The 13,433-nt window shown below is 32.7% G+C and overlaps 1 protein-coding gene across 1 annotated transcript; it reads right to left on the bottom strand.

The window, feature by feature from the left end:
• Positions 1–29: 29 nt before the first annotated feature.
• Positions 30–6,029, bottom strand: LOC102597513 (protein arginine N-methyltransferase PRMT10). The gene is made up of 8 exons (XM_006364213.2): positions 5,758–6,029; positions 4,930–5,122; positions 4,700–4,805; positions 3,372–3,561; positions 2,529–2,714; positions 2,364–2,447; positions 815–1,015; positions 30–500 (listed from the first exon to the last, which is right to left on the bottom strand). Exons 1-7 carry the CDS (start codon positions 5,935–5,937, stop codon positions 839–841), a joined length of 1,116 nt encoding a protein of 371 aa, XP_006364275.1. The 5' UTR covers positions 5,938–6,029; the 3' UTR covers positions 30–500; positions 815–838.
• Between the last annotated feature and the right edge of the window lie 7,404 nt (positions 6,030–13,433).

Here is a 13,433-nt window from a genome sequence, read left to right as displayed (position 1 = left end):
GAGTAGAAATGGACGATAGAAGAATAAACTAAGCCAATAATTGAATGAATTTTTATCTCATCTTTGGTCTCTCGGCTTCATAAGATGGATCGATATTCCATTCCAAATGGAAGTTACTAGGCACTAACAAAAAAGTGACGAGACTACAGAATACTTGTACACTGACAAGAGAAAGTAGCACTAGTTTCGTCTTAAGATACAAACTTGCGTTTAAGGCGGACACTACCAACCCTTCATTTCCCGCACAAATTGTAGGTGGGTGATCCTGCATGCTTACAAAACATTCCAAAGCTTCTAGCGCGCCCCCTCGTTTCCAGGCCCAAACCAAAAAAAAAAAAAAAGAAAGAGAAATGCAAAATGATTTAAGAGGCAAATTTGTTGAGAAGGGGGCATAAGAGTCGAGGGGGCAAGACACAACAGCACAAGTCAGCTGGCAGAAATGGCTGAATTTCATTCTGAGGGGGGCATAGCGATCCTCCCATTGGCCTTTAGACATGACACTGCACATTGAAAATTTTATTCTAGTTTAATCAAAATGGTGAAAATTTCATGAAACAGGAAAACATGAAATATAAACGCAGAAGGGCAACGCAAAGCTGTAACAGTTGCTCCAACAAAAACAGCAAATAAAAGACATGTGACGTATAAGCACAAAAGGAGGAATTGTCAAGCTTAGATAAGTTGGCCCAAAACTACAGTAAAGAGAGCGCAATTACCAAATCAGATAAATGGAACCAGTTCAATCATATCTTTAAATTTTATCACCATAGGAGGTTTAACATGAATGTTCAAAAGTGCAAGATATATACTGTACCTTCGAAAAATCAGGCCGTGCTCCTCATTCTATATAAAACTTTTTATTGAATGATGGAAGTGAATTTCCAGAAGATTGTCTAAGCTCACAATCAAACTCAACTTCCAACAACCGATGGTTTTCTTTAGAGCGATTCATTGAGAAATTCATTGTCATATTATCTCCTTGGCTAACACGTGTGGATGGATAAAACAAGAACACCTACAAATACAAGAACAGGCAATGTAAAACCTTGAAAACAATTAGAGAGTATTTTGGAAGCAATAAAGCTAATTATAGCTTTAGACAATCTCCGAGAACTTGGCCATAGCTAACACAAACATTTAGATATAGAATAACTTACAGAACGGAGTGGATACAGAGATATAGAAACCAAATTAATTGAGGTGGGGATCAATCCAACTGAAAGTTTCATCTCAACCCCACTTCAAAACATTCATTATTAGGGTACCCAAATCAAGAAATAATTGTTTCCATTGATACAAAGCTTATAATTTGATGGATACTTTTTTTTAGTTCGTTTGCACTTGGGTTTTCTTGAAGGAGTCAATTGGTGATCTCTAAGTGGAGAAAGTTGAATTTTATGTAAGTTTATCAAGAAAAAGGTTGGACCCTTTACTTTGTTCACTAGTTAAGTTGGAATTTTTACTAATACTTTTGGGGATAAAAATAACCAGTGCCGGTAGATATATGTGGAGTTTGAGAGGTATTGTAACAGCTTTTGTTCATCTTGCTATAGCATATTTCTTCCTTTGTGCAGCTACTGTAGCTTTTTAGCATCAAAGTTCCGTAAATTTTTTGGTTTGAGGTTGCCAAGTCCTCGTGATGGACTTTTTGGCACTGTTACAAATGGGAATTTATGTTCTCATAGGCTCTTGATTGATTTCCCACCTGAGAACTCTCTATGAAAGGAACCTTCCCTTTGAATGGAAAAGATCAGAATTGTGATTTGAATTGGAGATTAATTGGTGAAAAGGAGAATTGTCCTCATGGGTATCTTGAAATGGATGATGAGGCTTCACGCCTTCATGTAATTCAGTATCAGATGCAAAAAAGTCACATGGTATTGCTGGGATTTAGTTAAGCGCAAGGCATTCATCAGGTATGAGCTTGGGATGAATCAGAGACAAAGAAGAAGTTTCGTGGAAGAAGGCGCCAATCAGCTGATGATTACAGGAGATCTTCATATGATCCTTCCTCCATATGAAGAGTTTCCACTTTAACAAAAGATTGTCATTTCCATGTTTTCAGGGCATTTTCTGATTTGCTCCTACTTTTGTGGATCTCTTATTAACTCTAGTACTGTGGAATTTTTCTAGGTATTGGATATATCTTCAGCTTTGCCCCCTTTTCACTGTCGGGGAAAAAATAAATAAAATACTTGAAATTTTAGTTCATCAGATTGATGGATGATGGAAACCTTGAAGAGATTAGCCAACAAAATCAACTATGACTTTGAAAACGCAAACTTTCTAGCAAATTTCTGTTAGTTTTAAGTTTGTCTCTGACAGTTGAAAAGTCTTCACTTGGACAGGCTTAGTAAACTAACCTGCTGCCCCCAGTGTGTTCCAAGGTTTTCACTTGGAGCTGTTGTCAACTCAATCTCATTTTTAGCTGGATTCTCCTTGCGTCCCTGACAAAATCAAAGTGAGTTCAAAATAATATTAATTTGCACTCACTACAATGCAGAAAAGACGCAGTAAGGACAACTTACTCGAAAGTGGACATCAAACCATCCACCAAACCCACAGAATCGTGTATTTTCAGCAGTAATGATTGATGAGATATTTGCCTGAAGACTGAGTAAATCATTCACACTTGACGTTAAACAATCAATCTCCTTTATGACAGCAGGTTTTCCAATTACTTGATTTGGATGAAGGTTGTTCCACAATGATGTCTACATAAAACATTAGTATGGTCTTTGAGATGTTCAAGGAGCAAAGAAAATGAGAAATCTATCAATGAAAATAGTAACACTGGGAAGTGTAATAACTTAGTTTAGCATTCACATCAAATGAAAATGTCTCTCAACTCTCAAGTTGCCTCCATTCGCCTCATTCTGTTCAAGGTCCCTAACTGAATTTTCATGTCTGATTATATTCATCAAATACACTATCACACACAATGTAACAAAAGGTGTATTTTTTATTTTCAACCATAAGAAGCTATGGTTATATAGACACATTCACTGTGAAAATGATATTAGACAAACAGCTAATGTATCGATCAATCTAATCTATTTACAGTTTCTAGTCATTACTGCACAGTTTCACTTACAAAGACTGTACAAACTTCAAGAACGCAGTAAACAAATGCATTATCTACAATCGTAATTTGAATAATTTGATAAACACAATAAACAAGTAGGCCAGTTCAACGGCAGTTTGTTTTTTGATGAATTTGATTTTTTTTCAATGGAAGAGGAGAACTTGCTAAAAGCTCAGTATTAATGCAGATGTAAAAGAGTGCACTAGAAATATAATATAAACCATACTTAAGAAATCATGATAATGAACCACACAGTTTGCATAAACGAAAAGGAAAGAACATAAACCTGTAGATAGTATTTTCTCTGCTCATCCGTAAAAGGCTTAGTCAGACTGCCCATATCCACACCATAAAACGTTTTCGTCTCATTGACAAAATGGGACCAATCATCCATCGCTCTATCATAATCAATCTTCTTTTGATCCACTAATCCAGAGCGGATTGGTGCGACCCACATTCGAGCATGGCTTGGGTACCTGGAAAACCAAAGCTTCTTGAACCACAGGACAGACATGCAGAAACAATCTGTGATTAACTATGAACTACTAAAACAGTAGTAGCAGACATCTCAAATCGATATGGTTAATATTTTTTTGAGAAGGATATGATTAAAAAATTCAAAATTTGAAAATAAAAATTTTTCATTCATGGAGTCATCTGCACAAGCATTTCTTTTTTTACTTTTCTTTTTCCTCTTTCTTTTCTTTTTCTAAAAGTAAGGATAACCCCATTCATGCTTCTGGAAAGTAAGGGGTGGGAGATTTTCTATGGAGATCACGTTTTTTTCTCCAACGCTGAAGGATGCTTGGTGTGTGTGTAAGGAGTGTCCTCCTTCACTCATTCCAGTCAAGCTTCTTCATTATAGTGTGCTCTCACATGCAATGACCCAATTAATTTTCTAGATTATTCCCAATGCTAGAACGTGATCATACCTCATGCATCACGAAATAGTTATAGTAATTGATGGTTCATCTTCTTTTAGGGAGCACTAACTTTCTTCACTATAATATACTCTATTGCAGTTTATGAGGTTCAATTCCACTGTATCTGAAAGAGGAGACAGTTGAATTTATATATGCTCTGTTTTATTTTATATGACATTATCACTGTTTGGGGAGTTGAAACATTTTCATTGACTACAATTTTGTTATTAATATTAATACTATAACAAAAATAAAATTATATATTTTGATACTATATTATACAAAAGAGGGATGTAAGATATCCATGTAAACAGTCGACTAAAATAGCTATTCTAGAATAATGCAGAAAGCCAGAATCGAGGTTTTGACAAAATGATTCACTAATTTAATCACAGTAAAGCTATTGAGGTCACCAACTAGGTAAGTATGTAAATCTGAAAGTTCAAACAAAATCTAGGTATATAGTTTATCTTTGAGAAAATGATTCCCTGCAGATGGCTGGTGATAAGAGCCAACCAGATTAGAAGTGCATACGCATTACTTCAAAATATACCAAACCAAAGTTTCAGTACATTTATGACTAGTGAGAAATGCAGAGGTTATTAGACAAGCCAAAGTCTAGGAAATGCAATAATATTGATAAAAGAAACTGTAATAAATATTGGTATTATTTACAGGCAGTGACTCTTACATAACTCCATCTGGGTTCAACCAACGATCCCGAGCACAGATAACTGAGTCAAACATTGATTCACGTAGAAGGAAGTATCCCATCCACTCTGAAATGATTACATCAACTGCACAGCACAATTTATTCAATTAGAATTCAAGACAGCAGTATTGTAGAGACACGTCAATGGTTGCTACTATAAAATACTGGCTTTGTTTCCAAAGGGAATAATAAGAAATTTCAAGACCAACCCTTCTCCGGCAGAGTAATATCTTCCATTGACCCCTCAATCACTTCAACAACATGCTCAAATCCATTGGTTTTAACAAGTTCACGAGCATGCTCTGCCATCTTGGTGGCTTCGACTGCATAAACTTTCCTTGCACCTGCTTGTGCAGACCATAATGCCAATATGCCGCTCCCTGTCCCTACATCCAAAACAGCCTAAACCAGTTTCCAGCTAAATTAATCCCAATCTACAACTCAAGATCTTAGTGAAAGTATTAATAGCACAAATGTAGTTCAGTGCAACCATTCAATCAAGAGTCAACAAAAGAAATTGTATGTGAAGCTTATAATGTGCAATGGTTTGTCGAATCAATAGCAAATTGAGAAGTACAGCTTTTTCCTCTGACTACTCAATCAAGTTAGTACCAGCTACTTTCTGATGTTTGTATGCATATAAAAATCATAAACTATTTTGAAAAACACTTTCTGCACTTTTTCAAAATAAACTGAATGTTTATATGCATATAAAAATCATAAACTATTTCGAAAAACACTTTCTGCACTTTTTCAAAATAAACTGATTTTAAAAGCTCGGCAAGACAGTCTGAGAAACTGCAAAAACGAAGTTACCTGCTTTTGCGAAAATCAGCATCATACATACAAATTTTACAGAGAAACTCAATACTGAACTTACACCGAAACTAGGTAACATAGCAAGTTATCACAGTCAATAAAGGAAACTAGAAGCTAGGTTAGCATAAATATTAACTGGAAAAATGTAGTTAGAAAATCAAACATGCACATTGACAGAACGACTTGAAATAAAGATACAAGTTACATAAACCGTTTACCTTTCCAGCAAAATGATGTTTGTTTTGGAAAATAGCATTATAGTAAGCATCCATACGAACACGATCAGAGAGCATCTCTTTTTGGTGATAGAGAAAGGCGTAAGTGCAGAAATAGTTAGCATAATCGACGCCCTTGTCTACGTTGTTGTTAGGGGCGGCGCCATTAGAAGAGCTTCCCATATCAGCGGCCGGTTACCAGACTTGGCTGTTGAAAGCAGGACAGAGAAATTTTGCTTCGAACTTTAGGGCAGCAAGGAGAAATGACTTTGTATAACCTCTCTACTTAAATGGAAGAATGTAGAGCGGCTCGTTTGATGGGCCATAGACAACTTTTGGCCGTTGATTTAGTGCGGTTATTTTTTTATTTTTTTTTAGGTATACTCCTATTTAGTTACCACCATTTTAGATTTTATGGAAAAGGGGGCCTAAAATACCCTCAAACTATTAGAAATGGTACAAAATTACCCTTCATATATCTATTGGCTTCCAAATACCCCTGACATCTACCTTTTTTCTCCCAAATACCCTTCCATCTACCTTTGCGTCCAATAATGACCACTTTTATAGCAGATTATCATTTGAATAATTATTTTAAATATGTGGCGACCATCTATTGATTACGATTTAATTACTTAAATTAGTTTACAAACTCACCGATTACTAACTATACCCGATCCAAATTGACTACACTCCACTCAAGTTAACTATATCCGACCCAAATTAACTACACCCTCCCCAAATTACGTTTACCCCACCGATTAAAACAAATGCACCCTTCATTCCCAACATTTCACTTTCTCTTCCAACCTTACTTCCCCAATATATTCACTTAAAATCTTGAAAAATACTATCTAAATACATTTATGTATCACCATAAGAAATCACCAAAACACACATGATTTTTATGGTGATAAATGTGTGTATTTTGGTTGTGTTTTTCAAGATTATAGGCAAATATATTGGAGAAGAAGGTTGGAAGATGAAGTGACATGTTGAGAATGAAGTGTAAATTTGTTTTAATTAGTTGGGTAAATGTAATTTTTGACAGGTGAAATTAATTAATTTGGGTTTGATTTAGTTAATTTGGGTCTGGTATAATTAATAATGGGTGAGTTTGTAAATTAATTTAAGTAATTAAATTGCATCCAACAAATGTTTGACATGTATTTTAAAAAATTATTTAAATGATAATCCGTTATAAAAGTGGTCAATATTGGACTCAAAAATGGATGCTAAGGGTATTTGAGAGCCAATAGGTGTATGACAGGGGCATTTGGGAGCCAATAGGTGGATGGAGGGTAGTTTTATACCATTTTCAATAGTTTAAGGATATTTTACGCCCTTTTCCGTAGATTTTAAGTTGCTCAACAAGTTGTATAAGTTTATCTTTGAGATTCAAACTAGTCTATCTTTGACTATAGAGTTTTCATATATCTTTTGAATTGTCAATTATTGTGATTTATAATATTTTTTACATAGTTTGCAGATATATAAATTTCATTTCAAAAAGAGAAAATAGCCAAAAGCCCCCATAATCTATTACTCAATTCTCAACTACACACTTATACTTTGCGGGGGTCTTATTACCTCCTGAACATTTTAAAAGTATAATATATACCTTTTAAAAACTCACTCCCAGATTTGTATAAAAAATTAAGTGGCACGCGCTTGCCACGTAATTTACCTTTTAAAAAATTAAAAATATATTATTTTTCCTTTATTTTACTTTTCCTTTTATATTACCCTTCTTCTCTTTCTCTTCGCTTTCCTTTCTTGCTCCTTTTTTTCTTTACTTTGATGATATGATTTTTCAAACTAACAAAGCAAGCTCAAATTTAAAAACCCTTGAGTGAACTTTTCTTCATAAACCTTCTGTACATCAATTGAAAATTCGTCATGATTTTTGTTCAATAAAACAAAAGAATTTAAAAAAGTCGATTGATGGTAAAAAGATTTACCATTTGATGTTGTTTGGTAGGATATGAAATGAATGAGCTGCATTGAAACTTAGTGATGGACACAAAAGAGTGATAGTTTTCAATAATTGGAGACTTCAGATTTGATTTTTCAAAGTGGGTTTTGGAGTTTGGTTGAAATTATTGAGAGCTTAGCAACTTTAAAGATGAACGCGGTAGTTGGGTCAGGATAACATAAGGCATAATACATAAACATGACATTTAACTTTGCATCATTTCACATTTATGCCCTCAAACTTTGAATGTGCACAAGTAGACTAAACTTGTATAAAATTGATCAAATAGACACACACGTCCTATGTGGCATCCTATGTGGCAATTTGCATCCTATGTAGTGTCCTTCGTGTATTATGTCACATAAGACTCATGTGTCTACTTATTCAACTTGATACAAGTTTAAGTGTCCACTTGTGCACTCTCAAAGTTGGAGGGTGTAAATGTGAAATGAGGTCAAGTTAAAGGGCATATTTATGTATTATGCCATAACATAACTAAGGGAACTTATAAATTTCACTCAAGGGTTCCTAAATTTCTCCATTAATGACACTAAAATTTGATCCTCTTGACTTTCGATTTTGATTTAAGCTATTGTCAAATTTTCAAATGGATCTACCATGAAAAAATTGTAATTTGAGGATGAAAATCCGCTTAATGGTGGGAGGCTGACGAAGGACTTGGTGGTGCTATGGTGAAGAGAAAAAAAAAAAAAAAAGGTAAAAAGAAAAAATAAACTAAAAGGAAACTTAATTTAAAATAAAATAAAATAGAAAACCAATATAAACTAAAAAATAATCTAAAAATTAAAGTTTTAATTATTATTTTTACTTCTCACTCTCTCAAAGAGAGTGAACTACACTTTCTTTGCCACCTTAGCATTCAGGGAGCAAATAATTCCACTTTAAAATAGTTTAAAGGGTAGTAGGACTCCCGTAAAGTATAAGTGTGTAGTTGAGAATTAGGTAATAGATTAGGGGGTCTTTTGGCTATTTTCTCTTTCAAAAAAATTAACGATTCTATGCGCAAATTTTCGGTCAAATTTGAACTATTTGACTCTCGAAAAATGAAAAATGTCACATAAATTGGAACATAGTGAGTATTATTCAATAAGTATTCTCTTAAAGTCAAGTTTTGAAATTAATTTATTTTGATTAATTAATTTGACGAATTGACATGAATTACTCTCTTTGTCCAACAATAATTGTTCACTATTGAGTTTGCACACTTCATAAGAAACTATAAATAGAAGGGTAATTTTATATATCACCCTTTGAATAGTAATAAACACAATGTCTTAAAAAATGTAATAGAAAACTGACTATAATTAATGTTAAAGATAAATTAGAAACAAAGTGTAAAATTATCCATTGATTTCATAAAGTGGACAAGTATTGTTGGACATCCCAAAATAGTATAATGAACAACTATTATTAGAATAAGGACGTATTTACTTAATTTTTCTATGTTGACAAATACATATTTTCAAGGATAAAATAGGAAGAATAATGTCATTTAGTAAGTACAGTATCTAAATAGAAAGGGATAAGGGTCTGAAAAATACCTCAACTTTGGTCGGATTTGTTGTTGCAATACTAAACTTTCATAAGGACCTATTACCTCCCTAGACTATTTAATACCGTATTTTTTACCCCCTGAACTATTTAATAGTGTATTTTAAAGGTATATATGTGCCCACATGGACACATTACTATTTATAATTTTGCATTATTTTTTATGTTCACGTGGGCAAATATATATGTTTAAAATAAGGTATTAAATAGTCTAAGGAGGAAATAGGTCCTCATGAAAGTTTAGTATCGCAACAGCAAATCCGACCAAAGTTAGGATATTTTTCAGACCCTTATCCCAAATAGAAACGTACTATACTAGAAACGAAGGGAGTAACTTTTCGAATACATTTTGTAAAGGATCTCAGTTTGACACAGAAATTTTGGTATAATTAATTGGTTAAATTTCTCGAATTTTAAATAGAGTAAAATAATCTTTAGTGAGGTTAAAATATTTTTATAAATTAGTTTTGATGCTAATTTTGTTATTTTATTTGTCAAAATACCTTAATACATTATTGGGTCTAAAATATCTTTTAGCTATTTGAATTGGTATAATATTATTCTATATCTATCTTAGGCCTCTAAATACATCTGACATCAATTTTTTGGCTCGAAAATGCCCTCGATATTAACCTTTTAGCTCATTGCCTTTATTTTAAATAAATCTCCCAAAGTAAAATTATTAAATATTTATTTATTATGTTATCTAGTCTAATTAGTTAAAATTCAAACTTATCTCAAATAAATATATATGATTCATATTTTGACTCGATTCACTTGAAAATAATATTCAAAAAAACTAGTAATCTCATGATATTTTTCTATTGGTCAATTTTAAATCAACTCCCAATTTATTATAACCTAACTCATAACTAGGGATTCAACTAAAATTCATACTCGTCAGTCGTCCCGCCTGGTTGTCCATCTAAAAAACATTATTATTTCTTATTGATATAACATTTTCTATCAATTATCCAATTGTCTTGTTTATTCACTCTTTTATTTTTTGGGAAGAGGAAAAATATACCCCCTAACTATCGTAAATGGTATGCAGATATCCTCAGTCATACTTTTGGGATGCTGGTGCCCTTGCCGTCCAAAAACTAGAGCTGATATGCCCTTCACTCTAACAGACATACATGTATATATGCTCTAGTTTTTGGACAGCATATCATTTACGATAGTTCGAGGGTATATTTGTCCTTTTATTCTTAATTAGAATATCATAAACTCAAACTTGAAATGACTTATATATTCATATATATTTTTCAATTATTATCATGGTGGGGTGGAGGTGGGGATATGAGAAAATGTTAATTTCATTTTTTTATTTTGAATTTTGGATACACGCGAAAGAAAAATGTAGTATAGGTACATAATTGTTTAATTAAATCATTTTTCTATTCAACTAATTATTTCTATATGAATATCGTTGTTATTTTCCTCATTTTTCTCCCTTGTTTTCTTATAAGTTGAAAACAATATTTAAAATTTAAAACGGAAAAGAGATTAAACTACGCTCGAACTATTGAAAATGGTACAAAACTACCCCTCATTGAAACTTGAAATAGGAACACAAAGTCTACCTCATACCCTACTTTCCTAGTAGATTTGTCATTCAAGTTGGTGACGTGTGACATTATGTACGACGGAGAACGATATAATATATCCCACTGATGTATTCACTAAAACAATATAGTACAATATAATACAATGCATTATGAAAAAATACGTAACAACACTCGAACAAAGTGTAAATGACTATTCTATCGTGTGTAAAACCTATTAATAAAAAATGATTTTAAAAAAATGACACCGTGCTTTAAAACACACATTTGTCTGTGTTAATTAATAAATAATTCAATTAAATAATCAACTTAAGATGAGTGTTGCATGAAAATATGCTAGAAATCTTTTTTTTTAGAATAAAATTCAAAAATCAAGATTTTTTTTATAACATTATTTATTGATTTATGAAATAGTGTATTGTTAATATGGGTGCATGCACAAAGCGCATAAGAAGAGACTAATCTTGATAAATGTTAATGTGATTTAACAAATTTTAATAGAAAAATGATAGAGAAATCTCTATTTTTAGGCAGGCTGAATATTAGTCAAATATTACCAGCCAAATTAGGGAAAAAACTTATTCACTACATCCCTAAAATTATTGACCAATAAGTTGAAATCTCTATAAAAAGAGGTTGAAAATTAACATTTTTTCAAGAAAAAACTTACTACTACCCAGTACCCATTAGTGTGCTAATTCAACATGGCCCTTCGTTTCTTCTTTGTGGTTTGCTGTGTATTTTTTACTTTTTTGGCTCAATACGAAGGTATGTTCAACTTCTATTTAGTTTTATAAGTGTCCACTTTTGTAAGATTAAGAACAAAAAAGTTTTTATATATATATTAATTTTTTTTGTTTTGACAAGTTGTATATCCATTAATTATTAATTATAAAACTCTTCCACCAAAATTAACAAACGAATTACTCGTTGATAGGACTTAAATTCTTTTATTTTAGTTATTTGAATGAACCATCATGTCAACACTTCAATTTGAATTATTTTTTTGACGATCGTGAGTAATTATCAAGTGAATTAAAAGAAAAAAGAGTTGGAGCAAGTTTGAATTAGCTTATTTTAAGTGTTTTAAAGTTAAAATGGATTTGTAAGTATTATTGGAGTGTTTGGATGAATTAAAAAAGTGCTTAGAAATACTTGAAATTTAAGTAAAAAAGTGCTTAGAAATAGAGAAATATTGGAGTCTTAAGTTTGATTTATAATTTTTTATTTTTGATTTACAAGTAAAAAAAAAAAAGAGTCAATCCAAGCTTTTAGTCGTTTGAGAGAGAAACACTTATATTTTCCAATAGAATATTCTATAATTAACTTTTGTGTGCTTTAACTTTTTATTTTATATTAACAAAATGATATCTTTCTAGTGACAAATACTCCTTCACCCTCAATCAAAGATCTCGAGTTTCAGCTCCAGAAATATACGAGTCATCATTGTAGCATTTTTGTTTTACCTCTCCCTGAGAGCTCCCACATTCTAGCTCCTTTGATGACTCGAATCCTCAACTTTAGGGTTGAAGGTGGAGAGTACTTACCATCTGAGTAACCCCTCTTGCGATGGAAAATTACTTATAATTTCTTGTGTGATGACATGGCAGGTGCAAAGGACCCTTGTAGGCCTCAAGATGGTCCAGGACCAGTGGTTCCAATAGCAAACTTGACAACAAACCATGGATGTGTACCCTTCAACTATATGGGTTTTAATTGTTCCTGTTGCACTACCACTCCTGGAGTTGGTTGCTTTAGTACTTGGAATGCTTGTCTTACCAGTAAATGTCTTCCTTATTTCCCACCTGTTCAACTCACATGAACACAAGTTATTTACAGAATGAGTTAGTTTTTTTTTTTTGTAACTCAATAACTAATGATATCATCATTCATCTCTGCTTTTATTCAAAGTATATTGTTATAAATGTTAACTATTCGAACTTCTGCTTAACATTTGCATAAACAACATATCATGTATCATGGAAAATAGAAAAATCTTCAGGAAAGTTTCGGTTTTGGCTTTGTGAAACAAAGAGTCTATGCAAATGTGTTCTTGCAGAATTCTCGAAATATCTTAATCTTCTAGAGTAAAACACCGATGTCCTCCCCTCCTTCATCCACATCGATGATATGCAGCTTTTCACCTTTGAATTTGCAAAAGAATCCCTTCTAAACTTGATACCATTCTCCTCCTCAACTCATATTGGTTTGGCTTATACCACAAAGAGGGGGTTGATGGGGTGCCTAACTCAATATAATACTTGGACAATATGAAAACAACAATTCTGATGCATAGCATCCGCATCTTCATTCACACCAGCAGCAAGCTGAGGATTTCTAGACATTCTTGATTAATAATGCAATTAATATGGTTATTGAGACTTACCATAACTGCTTACATCCAGCATTTGGTTCATAAGTATTTATCTGGAGATTTTATTCCTTACGTCACTATCAATCCTTTTATATCCAGTTGGAAATATTGCTCACTGTATTGTGACAGTGGAAAAGTAAATTCTGAGCAAACAAACTGAACATTCTACCCAATGGACAAAGAAAAGATG

Source organism: Solanum tuberosum, unplaced genomic scaffold (assembly GCF_000226075.1).
Source record: "Solanum tuberosum cultivar DM 1-3 516 R44 unplaced genomic scaffold, SolTub_3.0 scf00487, whole genome shotgun sequence".
NCBI lineage: Eukaryota > Viridiplantae > Streptophyta > Magnoliopsida > Solanales > Solanaceae > Solanum > Solanum tuberosum.
The sequence above is the reverse complement of the archived record's forward strand: the minus strand, read 5'-3'. Positions and strand labels throughout refer to the sequence as shown.

What these genes read in the sequence shown, in the direction of transcription:
- LOC102597513 (XM_006364213.2), bottom strand. Translation starts at nt 5,937, where the DNA reads ATGGGAAGCTCTTCTAATGGCGCCGCCCCTAACAACAACGTAGACAAG. An exon ending in AGAGAAAATACTATCTACAG is followed by an intron (nt 2,715 to 3,371) that starts GTTTATGTTCTT and finishes TGTTTTATGTAG; the next exon opens with ACATCATTGTGGAACAACCT. An exon ending in GGTTTGATGTCCACTTTCGA is followed by an intron (nt 2,448 to 2,528) that starts GTAAGTTGTCCT and finishes TGATTTTGTCAG; the next exon opens with GGACGCAAGGAGAATCCAGC.